The 26002-nt window shown below is 37.7% G+C and overlaps 1 protein-coding gene across 1 annotated transcript in view; it reads left to right on the top strand.

Moving 5' to 3' along the window:
- adck1 (aarF domain containing kinase 1) overlaps positions 1-21228 on the top strand; it is a 39858-nt gene extending 18630 nt beyond the window's left edge. The window contains exons 5-11 of the mRNA XM_055038764.1: positions 6733-6891; positions 7824-7982; positions 9080-9196; positions 9882-10031; positions 11621-11818; positions 18772-18965; positions 19662-21228. Coding sequence (XP_054894739.1) covers positions 6733-6891; positions 7824-7982; positions 9080-9196; positions 9882-10031; positions 11621-11818; positions 18772-18965; positions 19662-19821 — 1137 coding nt within the window. The 3' untranslated portion in view covers positions 19822-21228. The remainder of the gene's footprint in view (positions 1-6732; positions 6892-7823; positions 7983-9079; positions 9197-9881; positions 10032-11620; positions 11819-18771; positions 18966-19661) is intronic.
- The last annotated feature ends 4774 nt before the right edge of the window (positions 21229-26002 follow it).

The following is a 26002-nucleotide window of genomic DNA, read 5'->3' as shown; positions in this document are numbered from 1 at the left end:
CTCCAAATAATGACAGATTTTAGGTTAATTTGAAGGTCAATCTGATGTACTTATACAATGAAACAAAGGTTTTACATTCAGCTATCATTGATCGTTTGGTTGAGAACAAAATGTTACCATATTTTCAGAAATTGCTAATTGTGATTTACTTGATTAGACATGAAATTATAGAAGGAACTTGCCCACAGCATCACCAATCCTCCTCCATGCTCAATAGGCATGAGGAGCTTCACCTAAGCTTATTGTTTCATGCCAGTCCAACCAGCAGTGTTTGCAGCTGAAAAACTCAGTCTTTATTTGATATGACCTAAGTCTGAGTAGAGTTTTGCAAACTCAGATGCTTATGATTGTGATGGAAAGAAAAAAAAAGTGTTATTTCTGGGATACCTTCCAAACAACCTGTGGGTGTGTAGATAGCATCCAGTGGTGCTTAAAGAGACTTGGTGATTCATGATTTGATCTTAGGGTATTTTTTATGTCCTTATCACCTGTTCTCTGTAGATTGACTGTGTCCAGCCTTGTGTGTCACAGTATCACATGCGGTACACTTTTTAATTGCTGCCCTGAGTAGATGTGGACATGATTAGGGGCACAGTGTGTAGTATTTTTGAGATTCATGATGGTTCATACATATCTGACTTAATTTAATGGTAGCCTTTATCCTATTTTAAAAACTAGCTAATATAAATACTTCATACTTTCTACTACATCCTAAATACTCTGACCAACTAGTAATGAAAAAAGTATTATTATATCATTTTCATGATGTCATGCACAGAGAAATCTGCTGGTTACCTGTATTGGGATGGAAAATGTTTGTATTTTATTATGTGCACAACAGTAGTTCTCTGTTCTGCCTTGGAAATAGAGCTTTATTTGTTCCCACCTTTGCACCACAATCTGCTCAGTTTGGATGCAGCGCAAAGTCTGGCGTGATGTGAAGTCCCACAGCAGATTGAAATACAGACCTTTTGATGAAAGCTGTACTAATTAAACAGATTTGAATCCTGAATGATTCAACTCCTATATGTCACCTTAAGTCTCTTCTCTCAACCGCGGTGTTTGATAAGAGTTATTAGACATGTTTAAGATTAGCAAAATAATTTGTTACAGTTGTTCAGAGCAAATGTAACATATTTGTTGAACTGTACAGCCATCCCTGTGTTATTTTTTTTCAATGGCTTTATATTTGCAAGGTTAGAGAAAAAGGTGTTTTTATGAACATTGCTTCTTTACTACTGGTGTACATTGAAGTGGAAAAGATGTTGAACGTTTTACGAAAATCTTGGATTTTTATGCGGCGTTCAAGAGCCTGTATACATTGCTGTAGACCAATCCAGTTTGTTATATTATTGTAAAATATGGGAATTTTCTCATTGTGAAAGCAGTGTGGATTGACAGTTAAGTGGAGAAAGTACAGGTTAAAATACAAATAACAGCAGTTGAAGCAAAGTGAGATTTGCCTTAATAAAATAATACAAAGAGCATTTCATTCTCTGTGAAAACAAAGTATGTCTTTGAGCTCCCAATTTTTCCTTAATGCACTTATATCTGCACTTTTTGGCAAGTGAGGCTCCTTTGTGACAAGCTTTGATTTGATGTTAAATGTGCACTTGCCTGCACATGTGCACTTTGTGGATTGTGGGGAAAGAGAGGGCAAATAAACCAGAACTGGACCAGGCTGACATTGTGTCCTTGTTTGGTTTTATAAGCTGCAAAAGCTGTTACAGCTGTTGGCACAGAGTGTAATGTTTGCTCTCAAACTGGTTGTTATGACAGCCTTTTAGGGCCTGCAGGAGGCCAGGCAATTATTCTGTTATACTCAGATACACAGGTCCTCTCCTAACACACACTCCCCTGGTAAAGAAGTGGACTTATTGTTCCCATTGTTTAGACGCACTAAATCAGCAGCCTCAGTCAAGTTGCATAAAACCCATTATGTTTGGACTAAACTTTATTCTGTTGCTACATATATCTGGTTATTTCAATCTTTTCCATTGGATCAGAAGGAATACATTCTGCAGGTAAAAGGTCAGAGCGACACAGTTTACCCTGCACATGTTGATCATATCTTCATTCTTTGTATTTTTGTTGTTGGATCACTTTTGGTTTGAACTTTCACAATTTTACAGTTTCAGGCTTACAATTCAAATAGGTTTTGGAATAGATAAGGCAAAACACATTTCACTGCTGAAAGTGGCTACTGTTTCCATCAAAGGGTGTTGGAGTAGAATAGATATACCCCTTATTGTTCAGAACACATAATTACATGAGGGCAAAGTTTCAATGTAAATACTGTGCAGTTATTAAATATAGCATTCTCTGATCCAAGCCAATGTATGTTGGTTAATTTAAAAAGAATGTACAAAATCTGTATTTGAGCATAAAAGAGCAACAGACTATAGAAAAAGTGACAATAAAAACTGTGCAACAACTGAGATGTTCAGATTCTAGAATAAATTTTATTTAAAATAAATAACTGCAAAATAACGACAAATAACTGAAAATACCAGCATGTATGCAAACACTGACTGAATAAGTTGGAACCAGAGATCCAGTTACAGATTCTGACAGCTGCTGGGAGGAAGGATCCGTGATTCATACCATAGTGTATGTAGCATACAGCAATCTGTCACTAAAAGAACTCTCCAGCTGTGAAACAGCTTTATATAGCTGGTTTGAATTTGTACATTTATATATGTAAAAACATACATAGTCATTTCTTTAGACTACAAAATCAATTGTGTCATTTCATTAGGCAGTGCAGTTTCAAAAAAATGAACATTTTGAGTGAACGGGATTTAATGGGAAAATAATAGTTCATATTTTAAAATATATATTTTACCAAACCTAATAGCCTGGTTATGCAGGTAAATTTTATATAGTTTCACTCTTATGCAGTTGTTCTCTATGGCGACTGCACTCACATCCAGTTAATTAAAAAAAACATTATTAGAGATTTGAATTTTTATAGAGCAGGAAGCAGCTCCAAGTTGCAGGCTAATTATTAGTACCACTTGATTTTCAAACCATGTTTACAACAGTGCACCTGCAGCATCTCCAACATTCAGAGGAACTTTTGTAAAACCCTCAGAGTGGGGAAAAAAAGCACAAATTATAAGTTTGATCTTATATTTTATATCTGTACAGTTATTCAGATTCGTCCTCTAATGTATAACCAATACATAATATTTTTCTCAAGCTTTTTACAAAAGGTGCTCATTGGGTTTGATTTCTTCTGCTTTCTGCATGGGGCGTCATTATCCCTGAAAAGGCAATGATACAACTCTTGTATGTGGAAAGCAGGGGGAATAGGATGAATCAGCCCTCTTCCCTCCTGAAGTGGCTGGGAAAGAAGCGATGCTGATGAGCTGTACCAGGCGGCTCCGGAGCTGAAGCGGCCGCCGCTCCAGCATCATTTCCGTTTCACTGCACATGCATCTTTTTTACAACATGGCCTTTTTGTCATGTAGAAGGATCGAGTGGAGCGTAGAGCTGCTATGCTGTTTCCAGCACCATTTGTGGCGACATATGCATTCCCACTGTGCACAGATCTGGCTGCAGCAAATCTGCTGAAAAGCCTGCTCTCCACAATATGTTGTTTTACCAAACTGAGTCCAGGACAAATGTCACACTTAGCTGGTACCAAAGGCGTGACTTGGGAGAACATGATGGCAACATGGCTGTTCAGGTTGGGCAGTGTGGGTGTGGGGACATCTGTGGACGTAGCTTTTTCAGGAAGTGGAATGTCGGTCCTTTTAGCGACTGTCAAACAAAGTCGCCGAGCGGCTCAAAAGGGGAAATCCTTGTTGACACACCAGCTGATCAAAACGCAATCCAGGATGCATTTAGATATTTATTTTTGTCAATATTCAAGCAAAACAATGTCCAAGCGGCATAAAAAACGGACCTGTACAATTAAACAGTGATTAGAGACAAAAACATACTAACTTAAGGCGGTCAGCAAAAAAATTAAATGTTGGAGAAAAGTGATCTTTATTAATCGGGGCACCAGAAGCTTTTTTCAATGACATGTACCTTCAATGGACAGTAAAGAGTCCACTTATGAAGAGGATTACCAGATTTTCTTACCCCTGTGGGAGCAAGAAGATGGAGACTACAGATGGAAGATGCCAACATTGTGATGAGTTCAGTGACTGATGAAATGTGGTGGAAAGTAAAGCATCCAGGCTTCTCACTGCAGGGGGATAAACTCTGGTTCAGTACAGATTGATGCCAATCACTTTGGAAGTGGAAACAATAATAACTATTTGTTGTGATGGGGAAATAAGTGTGGTTATACTTTTTGTAGACATAAGATATATTCTCCCATAACTTTCCTAAACAACCTGGTTGGTTTCTTTTTTATTGTCCTGTCATGACTTTAACATTTATCATGCTATCTAATGCTTTTAGAGTCTGAAATAGAGATGGATTTCCTTTTTAATTATTTGCCTGAATACTATATTTTAGAAGCTTTTTTTTTTATGTTTAATATGCAAAATGTTACATTTCTTAGGCTATTTGGCTGTTTTTTATATATATATCCAATGTGAGAAAGTGATGTATATATTTTTTCAAATGGCTTTGAGGTTTGCATTAAGATCCCTTGAAAGGGTCGTTAGTTTTTCAACTTCTGCAAAGCAATCTCTCTTTCCTGCTTCTTTCTTTTTCTTCTCTCCGCTCTGTAATGATTTATGTATTTTCAGCCAGCTGGGGCTGTGGCTCACTGCCAGCAGCCAAACTGGCCACCTTTCCTCTGTGACACAGACACCGATGTGTTTCCATCCAACTGCGAGGCCTCAGGGGCCATTTTATTTGTGCCATAACTCATTTCAGGGAACGTATGTCACTGAGGGTCTGCCCTGTGGGAGCAGGGCCCAATCGCATGCATTACCATGTTTATTAACTCCACAACCGAATTGAACATGAGCATTGACTGCATAGCAGAGAGCTCCAAACATTCATAGCATTCCCTCCTCTCTTAGATCATGCTGATCCGAGTTTCTGTTTGGATTTTGTTGGAATATCTCGGAGCTCAGGCTGCTGCTTAAATTGATGGGCTTATCAGAGAAATTACACGTTTTCTTAACCCATGAAAGTACTTTTGGCATGTCAGATCCCACTGGATTGTTGTTGTCGTCCTGTGTAGAGACTGGTGGGTGCAGACAATTTCATTCCATTTAGCATATTTGCATAATAAATAGCTCAGCTGAGGCCGCACAGCAGCTCATGCTGGATGTATAATTTAATATCTGGTGGCATCGTCTGCAGGGCTCATGTTCTGTCTGTACCTGATGGGCCAACATCATGTTCAAATTAGCCTCTTTTCACGTTGCACAAACAGCAGGGGAGTTTTTCCCACTTATGGACTGGTTTGAGATGGAAACAATATGATGGTTGTTCTAAGAGTACAACACAGGCTCCTGGAGGAAATGGAGAGGAATGAGACCTAAATGAATAACCTCCTATGCCTCATAACAGTAAGCTTGATGGCTTCTGGAGTTGTAATCTATCAAACTGGTGTTTAAAAAAAGAAACTACCAGTAATTATTTTATTTTTTCCTACATTCTTCAGAATGTAGGAAAAAAGAAAATGTGGAAAAGGGTGAGTCAGTTATTTTTGTTAACATAGAAATCACAATCATGTAAGAAATAATTTGAGTTTGGGAAAACGGTGCATTTATTGCTTTGGAGAACAGTGATTTTGCCTTGATATTAAATTTGCTTTGATACTTTCAGCTTTGATCCTTCTCTTACAATAACTAACAATGCATTTTATAAGTATTTTTGTGAATGCACTTATTCTGTCAAAGGTAGAAGCTAATGATAGTCCTGCAAGCTAATTCTGAAAAAACAAAAACAAAAAAAACATGAGGATTAAAGTTCCTCCACTTCAAACCTAGGAGAAGATAATCTGCTGTTTGAATTTGAAGTGTTGTTTCAAAGTTCAAGTGTTTGTCTAAATATGTCTTCAGGATTCATTTCACTCTTAAAGTTGTTGTGTATAACAACAATGTCAGCAAGGAGCTGCTGTCGCACTGAGGGAAAAGTATTTTCTTGAGGCTGTATGTTGCTTTTTCCTTTGTTAACAGAACAGATTTGTCTCCGTGAAGCAGGGCAGCCTCAGGGCAATTCTTAGATTCCCAAGTACACAATAAGTCGTTTCTAATAACTGAAGGTCCCTCGGGAAGTCTGTTTAACCTTCAAACCCACACACTAATTACTGTGTGTGTTCTGGGAGTCCACGGAGAGCAGTGGCGACTAATGAGGGACCACCTATGCTCCGAGGACAAACTGGAGGCTGAATGCTATGATAGAGACATGCTGGTGGGCTGAGGAGATCAGACTGCAGGCTTGGATCTGTGCACTAATTTGTTCCCTTTATGCATATTCATGTGGTTAATGTTGTTTTTTTGTTAGTTTTTTTAATCAAAAGAAGTCTTGCAACATGAAATATACCTGTTTGGAACCTTTAACTACATAAGTAAAAAATAAAGGGATGGATGGGACAACACATTGTGATCGTGGTATGCACAAGACATGAGTAGTTAATCTTGTTTTATGCCCAGTTGCGTCACCCAGTTGCAAATAGTCCAAGGAGAAAAATCTAAGGTGCATAAATTAGCAATGTAAATTCATTTTTTACCTGCATTTATAACTTCTTACATATGACATATGACCAGACAATGAGTTGTGATTTTCTCCCTCTCTGTGTCTGTTGTCCCGCAGCTGTGTGAGTTATTTGTTTCATTCGAGGAGGATCCTCAGGGCGCTGCCTCTTTAGCACAGGTCCACAAAGCTGTCCTGCATGATGGGAGGACGGTAGCTGTCAAGGTCCAGCACCCCAAAGTCCAACGACAAAGCGCCAAGGATATAATGGTGATTGAGGTGAGTCTGAGATGGTGGGATTTTCTGTTTTGTCACTCTTTGAACCGTAGGGCCATACATCCTCTCTCTGTATCAGCTCCATCATGTTTAGGTTCATATTAGAAAGGGCTGGAATCAATGGACCACAATGGGTAACATAGTCATCCATCACCACACACGCACGCAGGCACACTGATGGGCAATTTAGAGTTGGATGCAAGTTTATGGGGAACTTGGACAAGACCAAACTATGCATTGTGTGAGCACACCATCTTCAGATTGCAATAAAAATACAGAGCAGTGCTGGGTGTGTTTCTTTCACGGACTCCATTCTAGCACTTTGTTAAACTCTTCCTACTCGTTGATTATACTCAGACTTTTTTTTTTTTCTGACATCCCAGTTTGATATACTCCAGTTTTTAACCTTAAGCTATACAACTGGAGTGAATTTAATTTCCCTTAAAGACACAACATTCTAACCCATCCACTCAGGAACCATGTCACAGTATTTTATGCTGTTTATTTTGAAAAATAATAGTAAAATCATCTAACCTGTGTGAAAATATTTAACTGAAACATTTACATTTTCAAAGCTGTTTTTAGGAATTCAGTCTCAGTCTAGGAAAATTTGAATATTTTAGTGTTTATATTCTAAAATACAAAAAAACACAATTACAATTCCCAAAGATGGTGTTTTGTTAAACAACAGTTTGAAAGGAGCAGATATGCTCCCGTTGCTTCATGTGCTGCTGATGCTTTTCAGATATGACTAATAAAAATCCAGGGATTATAACAAGATTCCTCTTAGAATTGATTTGACTTTACTTTCAGGATGCAGTCAAATATGTAACTATATACTAAAGTACAGCTTTATGTCATCTACATAGATGGTCAACATTTATAAAACCAATTTTTTGCCATTAAAATTTCTGGGTCTTTGTTTTACATTGAAGGTGCTGGTAAAGGCAGTGAACTGGCTCTTTCCAGACTTTGCCTTCATGTGGTTGGTGGAGGAAGCCAAGAAGAACATGCCACTGGAGTTAGACTTCCTAAACGAGGGTCACAATGCTGAAAAGGTGGCCAAAATGCTGTCTCACTTTCCTTTTCTCAAGGTACACACATTTTAATATTATTTGCCTCCATAGCTTTGTTTTACAGCCTGAAATTGAGTAAACCAAGAGCACACTTCTTTTATTCCACAGCTGTCTGTCTCTAATTAAAGTCGGGGTATTTCAAACATTCCTTTCTGTCGTTAATAGAGGTCAGAGTCTTCCTTTGTGTCAGAGATCTTTCTTTGTGTTGCCCGTCAGCTCTTCTACGTTCAAGCAAAGCTGCCTTTGAAGAATCATATTTTCATTACTAGATAAAGTTGGATTTCATGTCATTATCGTTTAATTTCCCTTTGTCCCTTTTCTTTAATATGTTGCTTTGAGAATTTTTATTAGCTTTCTGAATGTGAATTAAGTTCTTAATGCTCTGCGGGGTTTTTGTGTTTTTATTTTTTGTTGTTATTCAAAATATTAAAACATCTATGTTTAGCCAGTTAGTGATTCTTATTCTGCACGTTTGAATAGTATGACTTGGCCTTTGAGAAAGATATTACTCTTGAAGAATGAAATGTAATTGTTTGTGTCTGTAAATACAATTGAAATAACTGTTGAAAGGAATCTGCAGTTATTGAGCAAGTTTTATTTCATCAAATCGCAACAAATTCTAGAAAGTTTGTTCAATGGGAGAGGTTTCACATATTGTTTTGTCTCCAGACCTTCTGCTCGCACTGAGAGGGTCTGATATTGAAAATAATAAGCTATGAAGAGCTTCTGGAGGATTCCTCCTGCAAACACGTTTTAAGGTTTCTAAAAAAAAAAAAAACAGGCTATCATCACCCCATTTATTATCCCATCACTTTTGGTTTGCTTTCAACAAACCAGAGTTGGTTTCCTCTTTTGGTCCAGATATTTTGTGCCAATGTGAATACAATCGAGCAAACCACGGTGTGTATTCAAAATTACAATACATTCCTGGTATGATTACACCTATAATCAGCTGAACGGTTGCCATTTATGTAGAATGTGGTTTTCCACTGTCTGGAATGGTTTTCATGGACATCGCTGGAAAAGAAGCAATATTGAAAGCAATATCTGACTTTTCTGCTGTCAAAGAAGCATATCATCACATCACATCTCCCATGTTTTGCTTTTTGTTTTAGGTTCCCATGATTTATTGGAATTTGTCCACAAAGAGAATTCTGACAATGGAGTTTTTAGAAGGAGGACAAGTCAACGACAGAGAATACATGAAGAAACATTGCATCAACGTCAATGAGGTACTTATTCTGTGGATGATAGTTAAAAGTCAGAAAATAGAAGTATTTTCATAATTGTGACGTTTTTGTTTATATTCTTTATGTAGTTGCATAATTGTGTAACTACATAAAGAACATGAGTTGAATTCCTCATAATTTGTCCAATTGGTTTCTATGAAAGTACAGAATGTGTTCATGGAAAAACAAATGGATGGATGATAAATAATTGATTGACACTGGTAGATGCCTAAGTGGACAAATATCTGATCACTTGGATGCATCCACCAATGCATTGATAAAAACTCTTGGACTGATGAATGCATTTAGGATGTCTGAATAGATGAATCGAATGATAGTGGATGGATATTTGATATGATGAATAAATTAATGACAATTTGGTGATGAACACCTTAATGGTTGAAGGATAGGAGCTTTTTGTGTAGGAAAATCCAAAACCCAAAGAAAGCATGTACCATGCAATAAACAGTAAACAATAAAATGGGTTATAAAGAAAATACTTAACTGATGCTTTTTGGATGGATGCATTATTATGTTGTATGTTGGTGTCTGTGTATGTCGAGTCATATGATTTATGAAGGACCAAATGGAATTTCTGCTGAAGTTTCCTGCTCAGTTTGATCAGTTAGAGGTAATCCTTTGTTTTTTCTTCCGAATTTTTTACATCCCTCCTTCATATTTTCATCAGATCTCAGAAAACTTGGGTAAAATGTACAGCGAAATGATCTTTGTTCACGGCTTCGTCCACTGCGATCCCCACCCAGGCAACGTTTTGGTCCGAAAGTGTCCCCCGAGCCAAAAGACGGAGATCGTTCTGCTCGATCACGGCCTGTATCAGGTAGGAAATCTGCAGGCTGCCTGCACACAAACAAAACACCGTTTGCTGTAATATTGCAACCCATTTTTCATGCTGCCGACCGAGGCTTTGGCTAAATTGGTGGAGCAGCAAACACGCAAACACAGAGATGACGCACACTCTCAGAGACAGACACACTTTTATTAGAGTACAGCAGGATAAAAGCTTTTTGATAAACAACTAATTTGATGTTGTTCTTAGCAGAGTGCCGTGTGCTGGGTTTGAATGCATTGCAGTCTAATCACACAGGGGCGCACACGCACGCTCATGTCGACACACACTGTTGCGCCTACAAACACCCACAGGCTGATGCATAGAGCTCTGACATGACTTTGTTTGCTGCTTGTTGCCATATTCATGGGAGACTTTAATCATACATATGCAACTACATCATCTGGAACAAAATGTGCCACACACACACTCTTATACAAACCAGATACATACACACACATGAATGCACTTGCTTGCCTTGGACCATAATGGGTCCAATTTATTCCTAATGACTTGTGATTTTAGATGTCATTTTGGAATAAAATATTAATCCAGTGTTCTCACACAAACACACACACACACAAATGCACATGCACACAGAAGCAAAAAAAAAAAAAAAAAAAAACATGGAAAAATCAGTAGGATAAAGCTTGATACTTGGTATAAATTGAGAGACTTGAATTTTTTAAATATTGAACCCGACCTTTCTGCATAAATAAACATTATTTCAACATGTTGCATAAATAATCAGTAAATTTCAGAAAACAGCCCAGAATAGGGCCTGTTTTCTTCAGTTGCTCTTTTCTATTTGGGAATTACTTGGATTTAACCAGACAGATTAAAGATGAGAAAAATCTCACCTGGTTGTCAGTGTGAGACAACAACCCTAACCTTGCAAGCTTGGCTCAATCAGCAGATAGTATCAATAACTGTTGATAAGTAAAGATCTCGACAAAAGATTTAGCTGAATTATGCGACACCTTTACACATCCGTTTGTCTGACTGTCCGTGTGATTGGTCAGCAATCAATTTCTTTTCAGGAATAATACAGTCAAAAATTCAAATTGAATTGTGGAAATGAGTCTCCACAATTCATTTTTAAACTAGGGGTATGATAGGTCCAGGAAGGAAACCCAGACATCACTCTTTAGCTCCTTCTGGTGGATCAGTAGACATACACGCCATAAAATGCATTTAGTCAATAACTCATTTTAGGTACAGATGCTGTATGTTCCACCCTGATCCATTTTTCATGACCACTGGTTAGGCAGCATTATGGATATGCCACTAATCCAGAGTTTGGCCTTTCTGATCTGCACCAGGACAGACCAGACCAATGCCCTTAAAACTCCAGATGAACCAATGTCTGTGGCAGAGTCAAGAAATGTGTCCTGAGACTCCACAGCTGTTGTGATTTCATATGAAAAGGAAAACCTGTCATATGCTAGCATCAGACTTAAAGATTAAAAGCACCTCATATTTCAGAGATGGGTGAAATCTCTGAATTCACCCATTGAGTTGTTAAACAGAAATAAATAACAAAAACATTAACTCAGCTTTGTACTAACGTCCCGTTTCAGGTCTTGGAGCCAGATTTCAGGATGGACTACTGCCGACTCTGGATGTCTCTCATTAAAGGCGATTTGTCCGGAGTGGAGCGTTACAGCCGCAGACTGGGAGCTGGAGATCTCTACCCCCTCTTTGCTTGTGTGCTTACTGCTCGTTCCTGGAATGCTGTAACTACTGGAATCAGTTCTGTTCCTGTGACACATGCAGAGGTATGGCATCCTGCTGTTCACTCATATAGCTACATATAGTGTCAAGTAAAAGATTTGCCCCCTTACTTTTTGTTTGTTTCATATCACCAAGGAAGTTTAAATATCACTCAAATATACCTTGATTAAATAAAAAAAGAGGTTTCATACGCCATTTTCAATGATGGAGAAAAATGAAATCCAAACCAATTTTGAGGTTTGAATAGAATATTTCTATTTAATTGTTCCTTTTTATCCACCTGCAAGGTTCTTGTTTTCAATCGTTGCGGCTTTGCTTGCATATGTTTAGTAGTAGTAAAGTGATTGTTGTAAATACCATTGTTTTGCTGTTTTGATGGTTGTGCACACACAAACAGAAGCCAACAGATAAGTAGAGACAGGCAACCATGAGACAGCACAAATGTGAATAGAGAAATCTAGCAGGAATTTCCGTAAAAAGCGAGGCTTGGAGAAACCGTCTTTGACCAAACCTGGTTGACATAACAAGTAGTATATTTCAAACTCATAGGAATAAATGTCATATTAGTTTGGCAGGTTTTGTGATTTGTTTGAACATTGTTTTTCCATGGTGAAATAAGCATAAACTATACATCTGGAGTGATCTTTTTAAAAAGTAGCTTGCATTACTTAAAGTGGCTTAAAGTAGATTTTATTTATATTTTTCTGATCCATACGGCACTGAAATTATATTTAGTCTCAAATATATACCTACGTTCACCTCATTTTTTTTTTTTTTTTAAATAGAAATGGTCAAGGTCTATTAACTTTTGGATAATAATCGTGATTGACTGCAGCTGGTGGATTATCTTCTGTATTACAAACAGTGGTTTAAACAGTTGGAAATCCAAATTACATTTGTTCAAAAGACAAATTTAATTTGTCTTTCAAATTTTCTTCTGAGCAGAAGAAAATCACCCCGAAAAAAGGAATATGCACACTGAGCTAGTTTAACATCAACATGGTCTAAGAGAGAAGAGTAAAAATTCATATTTTAGCCCGTGAAGCTCCAGCAGGAAGGTTGGGATACATTTCACTCATTGTGAAATGTATCCCAAACTGTACAACCTGGAGTTGTACAGTTTGAGCTTCCATAATCACAGCTCCTCCCTGTTGGCAGCTTATTTCCACACACAGTCATTTAGGGGTGGTTTAACCCTCTAACAGGGGGATTTGGTGCTGAAAGCTGTGGATTCAGGGTGACATAATTGTCAGTTTTTTGGGTTTTTTTTTTTTTTTCGCTTAAGATGAGTTTCAGACTCCATCCTGGACCAGGTCTCATCAAACCCTCAGGTGTTCTACAACACCATCTGTCCTCAAGAGAGGTTATTTATACCTCTCTTATGCAACGTGTTGAAGCTGGCAGAAGTACGGCACAACGGTCTGCTACAGTGTGCCACCCCCTCACACATGATGATGGGGCCATGACATAAATAACTGAGGGGAAAAAGGAAATCTTTGTGCTTATTAACCAGATATGTAGCATGGGTGAGGCGTAAAAGCAGAAATACTGATTTAAACTTTTTATAGACTTGTCCATTATGACAGGAATCACAATTTAACATAAACAAACAAGGGATTTTACCTTTCTCAAGTAATGCTCAGTTTTTTTGTTTTTTTTTTACATATCTGTAGAGTATGTAAACTTCAAGATAATCACTGGGAAAGGATTGGATGTGAAACTTGCACCAGCCCACATTTAGGCATCAGTGATACAAAAACAAAATCTAAAAGAAGTAATTGTTTTATGTGTTGCTATACTTTCACTGGGTGAGCATTTGCCAGATTTTAGTTGGAAGTCATTGTTTAATGTCCTATTTATGCTCCTTCCTACACACCTAAAGACATGACTGCTCATTTCTGACATTTTCAAGTGTCGGCCTTCATGAGAAATTTTTTTCATAAAGTAAATGGAAAGTATGTGTAGAAGAATGATTTCTAATTGTATTTTTTCACGGTAAATTCTGTTGTTCTCATAAACTATTTTAGCTCAGTAATTTCCACGCTGTACCAGTTCATGAACTGTTTTTGATGTGCAGAAACTTTTATTTGTTTTTCCACATATTATTTGTTGTGCCTGCATCTGCATCCTTTTTGTCTTTTTTTGTCTGAAAACATGTGGCTTACCTGTTGCTTTTTACTGTATAATGTTATTCCGACACCATATTTATTCTTCATTTTAAATGTGAAGACTTTGCCCTGTTCACGTCCACTCACTTGCATTGTCTCATTTTTGGTTCCCTTCCATTTTTCCTGTGCTCTCCTCTTCATTTATACCAATTTTTTTTTTTTCCTCCCAAAGCTCTCTTGTCCATGGATCATTTTGGCGCTCTTCTCCTAACAGCCGATGATGCATTCCATTAGTGTTAATGCAATCACGTGCACGCAGCCAGTGTTGAGTGCTTTTAAAGCTGTGGCTTTTTGCTGCCTTTTCTTTCACAGGCAGGAATATTTTACCTCCTTAATGAATGTCTCTCTACCAAATGCAGCCAAAACAATACTGTTGAAACAAGCCAAGCATATTCTGCTGCATTTTTTTATTGTCCTGTTTTTCTTTTGGGCTTGTGGAGCAGTTCAGTGTCAATACTTTGGTCATATTTTCTGATTTATGCATTAATTCATGCATATGCTTTTTTTTATTACATTTGTCTCTACATGTCTCTTAAATTAAAGTATTTTTCGTCTTGAGAAATGGTGGAGTTTTGTGGCGCAGAGGCTGAACTGTGTGTGAATATTGGTCTGACTGGAGTTTATTGTTATTGTGCTGATGGATTATGATGTTTGTGACAAGACTGAGTCACCATAAATCCCTTTGCAATTTGTGACAGAGAAAAAGGTTGTTTTTCTGAGTTACAAATTTTTTTTTTTTATGTGAATTTCTTTCCTCTGAGTTTATAAAAAAAATAATAATAATAATTCAAATACATTTTGTATAAGTAGTTTCACTCCTTCACATAAATAACTGACTTTTGGATTTGTTTTCAAGTTATCAAGCTATAGCAAATATCTCATGACTTTTTCATGGTTATCCATAGGACATACAGTTCACCCTCTCTGTCCAGTTGCACTCTGTCAAGCTTCCAATGTTATCTTCACAAAGATTAGTAAAGTACATTTTCATGAGCATTTTTCCAGTCAACAAAACATGAAGATGAGTTGGACAAGCTCCCTCTCGCCCTTGAGCTGGTCTATTTGTGCATTTATTGAAGATTAGTGATGCATCTTAGATATTATAACAGGCTTTTTTGGCCTAATCAAGGAAATAAACTAAAGCTTTTATTTAAATTAATTAGTTGTTTACAGGTACAATGAACTTTTTATTTTAGTTGAGGATTTGGTAAGTATTTATTGTGACCTGAGAAGATGAAAAATGGAATTGTTGTGCATTACATCCAGAAAGCAAATCTTTCAGCAACCCTTTTACTGCATTAGTTGCATTTTACATTCTTAGTTTTTGAAGAAATGCTTTAATAAAAGCTAGTAACACAGTTCTGATAATCTTTTTCTGCCTGCATGTCTGAGTATTATATCCAACTGTCTGCTTTCTGATTCTGAATATGCTGTAGAAAAAGAAAAATCACCAGCCTGATCCTCTCCCTTTCCCAAATGAATTTCCTTTGCCTTTAGCATAGCCCATTATTGCGCCACTCGCAATACAATATGTCCTTATTGAAGCATTCAGATGCAAATGAGAGCGCCTTCACCTTCTCTGTGTCCTGCTGGCAGCTGTGAGGCCAGCCTCCCAGCCTCCGATAATTGTTACTAATTGTTATTCCCAAGGCAGGACTTAGCGGAGCACTCCTGAAGACCCTGTTATTTGGGCTGGAGGGGGGCGAGGCGCGGGTTTGTGTTGAATGTTGATGTCTTTAGCTTGGTAATTCTGGGTTTAGATTATCATGTAAGTAGAGGAAATGAAGAGGTGTCGGTTGAGACAGTGAAGGGGATGGGTCACAATTCTTCAAGGAAAACGAGTCGGCGAGGGATTCATTGTTAAAACTGAATATTTTAAAGAAACCTGCAACCACAGAGTCCAGATAGTTTGAGAAAGATCAATAGCTACTAGCAAGAGGACTCTGAAGATATGGCGTCTGAGATGCTGGCATCTCATATAGATGCCAGTTATTTAAAATATTTAAGGATTTTTTTGTTTGTTTGTTTTTTTATGTAATGGTCCTTCAGCTCAATGCATGTATTTTGAGTATTTTGAGCCAGAATAAAAATGGGCTTTAGATAACCAGACTAAACGGTTGGAATGATAAACCCACACAAGAACACCTTCAGTGTGTATCTGTCCATTTGTTTCTACGTTATAACAGTGTCAAGTTAATATATAATTCACTTACCATTTCTTTATCTAATCTTGATTAAAAATCAAGCTGATCTGAATGCAAGTCTATTTTCTAGAGAAAGTTTGTTCTTTCTATAGCTATTAAATGTTGTGCAGCAAATCCAGTTTAAAATTTGAAAACTATCTTGAAAAGAAACCTAAAACCTTACTGGACTTGCCTCAGATTCTGTACAGAACCAATTATTTGCATTTGGGTGTCACAGATTTTTAGATCAGGTCGACCGTAGAGCATAAATCACTCATGATGTTGTCTCGAGTTATTGTTGCACATCACAGTTATTTGTTTCAGTATTTATTCACCTTGTTCTGTTGGGTGGTTTATATTTTTTTAAATCCCGACATTCATCTATAAATGGCCCTGTTCCTGTGAAGCAGAGTGGCACTGCCAAGAACAAAGTATTCTGTGGTTTTGCTTTGGTTTGACTGCTTGTGTTGTGTAGAATTTAACTTGAGTCTTTTTGACAAATGAACTGGGCAGTTTTTATGGAAAATGAGTAAGGCGTACTGTGTTCACAGAGGCAGTTTCCTTTTTTACTCTAAAGGTAACAAGTGACATAATTCTGTGAAGAAACATGCTTAATGTCATGATGATAACACATCCTGTTTAACATTACTCTGCCAAGCCTCTCATGCTCTGTCATATGTGTGCAGGATATTATGGTTGTGCATGTTTGCTGCACGGAGGTTGTCACTTCTCAGCACTTCCTGTGGGCATCAGAGACAGACGCAGGGTTTATCCATGTCATATTGTTGACTGGCTGTCCGTCTCCCTCTGTGCGTCTCAAATCTCTCTTTATCTAGTCCGACAGCTCTGACAATCATGATGTTACACTTATGCTTACACAGATCTGGACCCTGAAGTGTATTTGCTGCAAGAAATGAAAACACAGTGAATTCAACTAAGTAAAGGTGACAATTGATCTGACAAAGTTTGTCTCTTTTAAAAGTTTAGATTAAGGGTTCTGAAAATAAAGCCATTTTTTGGTTTTCATTTTTAAAAAGTTATGGTATTTCCAGGGATTTCATAGTACAGTACACACTCAAGAATTATTGTTTGGCTTGATATCGAAAGAATTTACCCAACACCACTTGCTGTGATTGCTCCATCGGCGTACGTGATGAAAAATTTCTCATGAGACGAGACAAAATCTAAGATTTTCTACATTTAGTTGTCTGATTTTGTTTAGTTTAGAAATCTAGAAATATTTTAAATGATTTATAATCTGTAAATCTTTAAAGAAAGCCATGGATGATTCAGTGGAAACAGTTTGTCCTTAGTGTCTCTGTGTTGTTCGTGATGGACTAGCTTTCTGTCCAAGGTGTACCCCCCGTTTCACCCAATGGCTGCTGGAGATGGGAATTATGTCCCCAGGACCATGAAAACACCATGGGTGGATGCTTCTGCCATTCAAGAAAGTGTTGGTGTTTCAGATCAAAGCACACCCAAAGCTTGGCTGCTAATGTTATTCTGTTCAATTGCTCTTCTTCTGTTCTGCAAACTAATTCATTCATTCATTCCACATGGTTGCTGCAATGAATTATGACCAGTCTACTTGGAAAAACAAATTGAATCTTTTTTAATAAATGTTTTAAATTACAGTATTGAAATTTGTAAACTGTAGTGAATATTGAAGATTTGGGAATCGGTGACTATAATTCAGACTAACTCTAAAAGACATTATTTATTACCAAAGAATAAATGTCACAAACATTCACAAAATAAGTGTTGAAGCACACCCAAAGAATTATCAGTTTTTTTTTGTTGTCGGTTCTTGTTCAAATGCATTGAACATGGCTGAAAAACGGCATTTTGTTTTATGCTTCTTTTATGCTAAATTACACCTAAATAACAGGATGCAGACACAGAAATTTACTGGTGTAAATGTTTTCTTCATCTTCAGCGATTAGCTGTAGAAAATAATTGAGCTGTGTGTGCAGATACAGGTTAATAAAACATCAAATAAACTCAGTTCTTTGTGCTTAGAATTAGAATTGTCTGTTTAACTTTCAATCAGCTCCTAATTTCACAGCAGTTGAGCTTCTTGTTGAAACGTCACGTCCTCGTGCAGATTGTTCATGTCCTGGTTTTCCTCTCTGCCTAAAGACTGCTGAGTGTCTAAAGGATTGTAAGCCTGCAGTCCACTCTCCTCCATGACTAATAGTGTAATTTAGGCCGGCTGATGTGCAGCAGGCAGAACCTTTGAAGTGGAGTAGAGGAAGACAGTGGTGCTCAAGCAGCAACATCAAAGAGAACAAATGGTTTCCATAGAGGTAAACGCTGCTTTCTTTCTTCCTGCATCTTTTATATGTCCTCTGCTCTTTTGTTCTTGTTTCCATACCCTTATCCTGCAGGTTGGATTTTTGTGGAAGTCTGTAGTTGCAGTCATGTGAAAACCTTGTTTCCTTCTACTCACTGAACACTTGATACGATGCGCTCATTCTCTGTTAATAAATGGACCAACAGATGCTACTTTTAGAACTAAAGTGTGAAAAAATATCCCATATCTCCAGTTTTGTGGAGGTATGGGTAAGTCCACATTTTGGTGCACAGCTGTTGGTTTTAACCAATAGGCGGACCAAGAGGTGATCCATATTCTTCATCTTTCTGCAGGACGTTGAAATTCGGACCAATGCTGCTCTCTACCTGCCTCAGATCAGCGACCTGCTGAACCGAGTTCCCCGACAGATGCTGTTACTGCTGAAGACCAATGACCTGCTGAGGGGTATCGAGACCACATTACAAACCAGAGCCTCGTCATCGTCCTTCATCAACATGTCCCGCTGTTGCATACGTGCTGTTGCCAGGTGGGTTCCTTGATTCTGTTGTTTTAAACCAGAAAAAAATTGATAATTTTGACATACAAAGTTATCCAACAAAGAAGCTTGTGGTAATGCATGGTACTTAGTTCTTCTGGTTGCTAACCGAGCCCAAACAGTCAGCCCAGTCAGAGATGTTTGTGCTAATTCTAAGTGGTAAATATTCAGTCAAAGACCAAATCCAGGTTAGCCTAGATCCCCTAAAGAACTGAGGAATATTCCTTTACCACACTGCTGAATAGAAAGTCAACTCAAAGATAGAGTTAATTGATAGTTAATTGATTTTTAAACCACTGGTAATAAAAGAAGAGGTCAAAAAGTATAGTCAAGGTGAATGTTTTCCACTCAAGCATCCATAATTTTGAAAGTAAAAATAAAAAGTATATTGGAAAGTTTTGATTTTGAAATGGAAAGTTTTGATCTTGAAATTGAAAATGTTTAAGAATCCCACAAAAAGACAGAAATGTCCTTGTTGTTTAACACACTGGAAATTTCACTGTAGAAAGAGTCATTATGTCTTTCCATCCTGAAATTGTTAAGACAAACCTGACTGTGTAAGTCTGTGCAAGCAGTAAGGATTGCCTTTTTTCTCATTCACTGCTTCCCAATCTGATTCCTTTAGTTAAATGTAAGTAAACCCTGAAATGTGACTCTTCAGCTCCTCTTCCTCTGTTGCTCTAACAGGCAGAAGAGGAGCAAGACGCAGTCCAGAAGACGGCGTCTGCAGATTACGCTGGCTGAGTCTTTGAGTCTGTGGAAACTCTCCGTGTATGAACTTCTACTGTGGGTCAAAGGATCTATGATGACCCGCTGGCTCTCTGCTTTGCTGATGTTTCTGCACTGAGGCAAATCTGAAATAAGGACATCATTGTCATCTTTGGGTAGAGACACTGAAACATTCTGGCTCATATGTCCCACATATTGTTACATAACTTCGTATTGAAACATAACTGTACTTTTTACTTTTATCACACCGCAACATTGGAAAAAATGTAAGATTCTCATGTGATAAGGTGAAAACTAGTTTAATTGTATTTATTTAAGCTATCATTTGAGGTATCACATTATCGAAAATAATGTAGTTGTAAGTCATTGCTCGTCAGGTTACTTAATGAACGACTGACCGAATGAAAATGGAAAATTGTCTTAACCTGAATGACAAACAGGCTGCTGAAACATCATCAAAGTGTTGGAAATAGAGAGTCATCAGGCCCATCTTCAAATTCTACCGAGGTGTGGGACATAAGCAGCTGCTGACCTGATTTTTGGAGTTTTATCTGAATCTGTGCGGCTTCACTCTGAGGTTCCCTGCTTGCATGCTCCATTCCTGCTACTCAACAGAATACCTCAAAATGTCCGTCACATCACAGTTTTCCACCTGGCTTCTACAGACCGACAGATTATGTTTACTGCTGTTTTTTGGTCACATCCTATTCCTTCACCCTTACACCAAGAGTTTGCATTTCTTCCCGGACTCAAAGTCAACGGGATGTCACCTCGGATGATTTTCAGTCTGTCTATGTGGGAATGTGGGAATGACTGGGACAGCTCTGAACTTCTGCAGATTGTTGCCTTTTTATTTCCAGAACGTTTCTCTGACTATTTGTTGGACCTTGTGAATATTGCTTTTCACTTCTGGAAGAAGCAAAAAAAAAAAAAAAAAAATTTAAAGTTGCAAGTCAATGTTTTTCAAACTTGCAGAAAACATTAGTATTCCAGCTTGTGTTAATTGTATTAAACTTACTGGAATCACTTCATCACAAAAGAAAAAAGAAGAAATCAAATGTTTTGTGAGCAAATGCTCATGTGCCACAACTTCAACCAAAACACAGAGTGAATTCTCCATTTTGAATTCACTCCGTATTTGCTATCAGAACCTTAATACAAATCCTTTGATATTATTTTATGGTGCTTTCAAAATAATTAACTAACCTCTTGTTCCACATCACATTTGAGGGAGAAATGTGAGAATATCTCTCTGAGTTACTCTCAGAGAGATAAAATAAAAATAACCTCAGCAGTTGAAGATCAAGAGTTTTGTGGTGTTTCTTAAGTTCATTTGCCTTATAAAGATTAAGAATGTGATACTTTATTTAATTTCATTTCGTTTTAACTTTTTTTATTCTTTTATTTATCTGCCATCTTAGTTTTTGTTGATCTGATGACTAATCTAAGTTCAGTTGTTTGATCCTAAATGCTTGACCCTGCATTTTTAGGGAGAATATTAATTAAAATGAAGCATAAATTAACAGTAACCATGTACAGTGTGACTTATTTCTGCTTTAATCTAGGGGATAAAAACCTGGTTCTTTTTCACTCAATAGTCTTGAGGTAGTGCCATCTCAGATCTATTCATCCATCAATTCAGAGTTGCGTCAAGGTGTTCCTGGGCTAGAATGGATATAAAGACAGTTTTGAGTCTGTAACAGTAAGAGGGGTTTTGAAAACCTGCAAATTGTCCTGATCTGATGAACCACCTCAGCTGTGACTCTATCCCAACCATTACCCAGATAACAGAGATCCTGACCTTATAGTATCTAAAGTAGAGTCTAGCCACCTTACATAGGAAACTCATTCTGTCTCATTGTACGCCGGATCTTGCTTTTCCAGTCATAATCTATATGTCATGTCAACAGATGGCCTATGAAGTGTATTTACAAACTAATCACCTTTTTTAATGTTAGCCTCTCACTACATGCATTCAGAGTCTCACAAAGAGAAATGCAACTTTCAAAGTAAACTTGCTAATCATCAAATTGGGTATTTTACCACAACCCTTGTCTTCAGTACAAGTCTTGTCTTCTAGAAAGTTGCTCTACAGCAAACACCAAATTATAATTTGAGATGCAAATGCAGCATATACTCATTTCAAGGTACAGTGGGAAAAAAGAGTTTATTTAAAGTAATAATCTCAATTATACTTTCAGTTGTGTGGGGGGAAGAGAGGTTGCAAACTTCAGTTGTGTGTTTGCTACCACCCTGACTGTTTATTATCACAATTTGCTTTTCAAAGTAGCAAAAGTATATAATTTCCCACCCCAATCATGGCCATAGGTGAGGTTTGGGAGATAGTATATGGAGAGTGTCATCTTTCAGCTCAATTCCTTCTTCCCTATGACAGATGAGAGTAGTGCCCTTTCCCACTGATGCAGATTGTTCCAGTTGGGGCAAGTGACTTCAAGTCTCCCACAGAATTTAAAGAGTACACCTCGAATGTCTCATAAAAGACACCCTCTTTTCCATGACTACACTTTAAAATCCTGTTCATGAACATAAACAGGATCATAGATGAGGTGCATCTCTACATCATGCAGACACTATCCTTCACTAAACCCCTGTTAAATGTCTTTAGTTAAGTGTATGACTGTTTACCTATCACAAATCACAAAAGTACAGACAAACCAACTTTTCTGGGTATATGTCGCAACCCAAGATGCAGAAATGTATGGCATTTTTCAAACTATTCCTCATATAGTCTTTGAGTATCTGAGACAAAAAAAACATGCTTTTTCTTGACATTGCTGACGTCAGTCACAGTGGCAAGTTATTGGAAAAGTCACAGCAGCTCCAGAACACCGACTGTACTGTTGTCCTGACGAATATCTAAGGTTGTACATTTATCCACCGCTGGAAGGCCATAATTACCTCAGAAAATCCAGATTAAGAGTACAACCACGCTGTGAGGAAAATACTTAAGCACAGCAGGGTTTCGAGTTGAAAGCTAATGTCAGCAGGCATGTCACAATACTCAGAATGGCTGTAACATTCTTCTGTGCAGCAGGTAAGAGATTTTTTCAAGTGGATGTTATTTTTAAGACTGAAGTCAAACTGGATTTATTTAATCCAAATGGTGATAAAAAACTTAAAAATGAAAGGAATAAGAAGAGTTTATCAGCTCATAGTGAGGGTAGGATGCCCACAACATAAGAACCTCAGGGACAACCCAATGCTGCAAACACCAACCGTCTGGACAAAATGAACAGCTTTCATTTTGTCCCGAGATTCAGCCTGGACTCAAAATATCAACTTCTCATTTCCATTTCCATAATCCCTCCAGCAGCCAATCTTAGAGACACACTCACCAAGTCGGCTGATAATTTGCTTCTCTCTGCAGTTCATCAGCAAAAATGCATAATTGCAGAAAAATGTCCAAAAGGGAAAAATAATTTCTCTGTTGCACTTTGGACATCTAATCCAGTGTAAATTTTGCTATAACAGCGTGCTGGATGTGCTTATTTTGGATGTTGCAGGAATTAAAATTAGCTTGGGGTCTGTTCTTATGGCCTCCATATCAGGAACAGCTTTTTTGCTGCTGCTATTGAATTCATAAAGGAGGTAATATGCACACAAAAACCACACATTTTCCTCTTTATTAGCTTCCACTGTTTGCCAGAGTGCTATAGCTGCAGCAGATGTATCGCTCTGTGTGTGTTGGAGAGTTGGATCATCCATCTTTATCATCCAGAGCCACCCAGGCCTGCCACTGTTAATAAGGGCAGTTCTCTCTTTCCTCCCTCTATGGAACAAACCTGGAGTGGTACAGAGAGTCACAAAATGATCAGATACGCATTTAAAATTGTGATGGTGACAAATTCTGTGGATCTTCGTCTTCTTATTTTTTTTTTTTAACTCAATACAGTGTTGTGCATGAAAACACTACTGGCATGTAAGCTGTTTCACTTAATATACAAGTTGCACAAATATGAGCTCGTACCAAAAAGCATCTTTTGAGACAATTTTATGAAGCAGAGTTGAATATAACAAACAGAAAATGCTGGATCTTCAAAAGATACAAAGCGTTCCAATGCCTCCAAAATATTGAATACTCAAAAGCACTATCCACAAAGACTTGTCCAAAGAACCTATCGTCTTGCCACCAGTCCGACATCCATTCCCACACAATTTTTTTATTTTTTTTTTATTCTTGTGGGATACAGATGAATCATACAGAACAATCAATTGCAAAATATACAATTATAACTTCAGATACATCTGAATCATCCAATTTCATAGTGGCTCACTTTTTGTATTCACAGTAGACAAAGGACACAGCCTACATCAATCAACCACATCTTTTTAATGAAATCCAACTAGGAAATACAAACAACAAAGCAAATCTTGTGCCACAATAAAAGTCTGTCCACTACAGACTGAGATTAAAATCAACAAGTCAACATTTCAGTGAGTATCAAGTGGATGATGACGACAAATTCACCATCATCGTCCCACATCTGCTTGCAGCATTTTCTTTTATCAGCTTTTTCTGGAAATAAAGTTGTCATAAACCGAAGTCCATGGAACCAAAGGTTACAGTACAAAACGATGTTTTTACCCTAATCCTAGACCATGAGTTAGGTTAGGTGAATCTGGCTTTGTCAAGAGTTGAAGAAACATGCTGCTGCCCTTCTATGAAGTGTGGGCGGCAGCAGTGTCATTGTACCAATGCTCCAGTGTGTTCAGCGTAATAAATGAGGTGTCACTGGGAATTGGCCCACGCTATCCACAACACAGTAGCCGTTGAGGTAAGTAAACAGTAAGTGTTTCAATTCCCCAATACATCCCTCCTTCTGTCCTGCCTTTTTATTCTCCTGACAGTGAGTTCATTCACTCAGGCCTCCTGTCGTAATGTCTTCTTATTTAGACTGAGGTTGACATTTTCTTCTGATTAAAAATCCAATATGCCTTTGCTGCTCTCCACCTCCAACATGATGGATGTGATTCAGTTTGATTTCAGATTTACAGTGGAATTAATCATTATGACTATTTCTACCTCTCAGGAAAGCTGTTTGGATTGTTTCCAGAAAATCCTTTCAGCTCAATCTGGTATTGAGAAGTCTAGAGTGTGAAACGTTTTACATGCTTTTTGTCCCATTCTCCTCACAAACGTCTCGTGGAAACCAATAGCATGAGACAATCATCTACACAAAGATTTGGTCCTCAAGGCAAAATGTTTTTTTTACAGTAGCATTGCCAAGGCCATTGGTATCTCATGCTATCACAAACTTTGGATTTGAAACTCGTTTCTGACAAGCAGTTATATTATGTTTCTCTTACTTGCTTCATTTCCTCTGACATAGATGCTAATCGAACCAACCGTTTCTATAGTGTGATGATCCATCTGAAATGCCTCCCAGCCCAGAGAACTGATTAACAACTCTTCAATAAGGTAAGAAAATGTTTTATTTATTATTACACCATAAAGTTTGAAAAGGCTTTTGAGAATATAACTTTTGAGAATAACTTTGTATTACAGACCTCAGCAGACTCCTAAGGTAACATGTTGTCCATGAGGTCTTATGAGCTATTCATGAATGTTCATTAGTACGGCTTGCTTACTTTCATGCTCTTCTAAAACAAACTAAATGTAGGCAGAGATCAACAGACAGATGCTCATGGTGAAGAGAAAGCTCTTGATTTACCAATTGGTCTATGTTCTTACCCTTATCTCTGGACAAGAGCTTTGAGGAGTCACTGAACAAGTGTCCAATATGAGTTTCCTTCACAGGGTGTCTGGACTCTCCCTTAGATGTATGGTGAGATGCTTGGTCATTTAAAAGAGACTCAGAGTAGAACCACTGCTTCTCAACATAATGGATCGATACATATGCTCTGCAGAAGAACACAGATGCAATTTCTTTCCACTCTTTCAGCTTTTTTTTTCTAGTCTGCAGTTTATTGAGTCAGCTCCTCAAAGTCTGAGACAATGTTTTCAACCGGAAAACGATTAACTGCTCTTTTAGTCTCACACTCATTTTGATTCCAGTAATGACAGATTCACCAGTGGAAAGTGGATGCAATTCTTAATCCTGAAGGCTTCACCTTCATACTCTTGTCTGAATTTTCAGCTCAAAATGAGTAATCATGTAAATATGATCTACAGATATATCTTTGTCAGCACTGATCGAGGGCTAAAGGGACCAAAAGTTAGAAATTTATACATTAAAAGTCATCCATCCATCTTAGACTCTCATCTTTGATCCAGTCAGAGTAAGTAGCTTCAGTAGAAGTCCCCAGCTACCTCCTCC

This window comes from Poeciliopsis prolifica, unplaced genomic scaffold, assembly GCF_027474105.1.
Source record: "Poeciliopsis prolifica strain line A6 unplaced genomic scaffold, Auburn_PproV2 SCAFFOLD013, whole genome shotgun sequence".
Classification (NCBI taxonomy): domain Eukaryota; kingdom Metazoa; phylum Chordata; class Actinopteri; order Cyprinodontiformes; family Poeciliidae; genus Poeciliopsis; species Poeciliopsis prolifica.
This window is presented reverse-complemented; position numbering and strand designations above follow the sequence as displayed.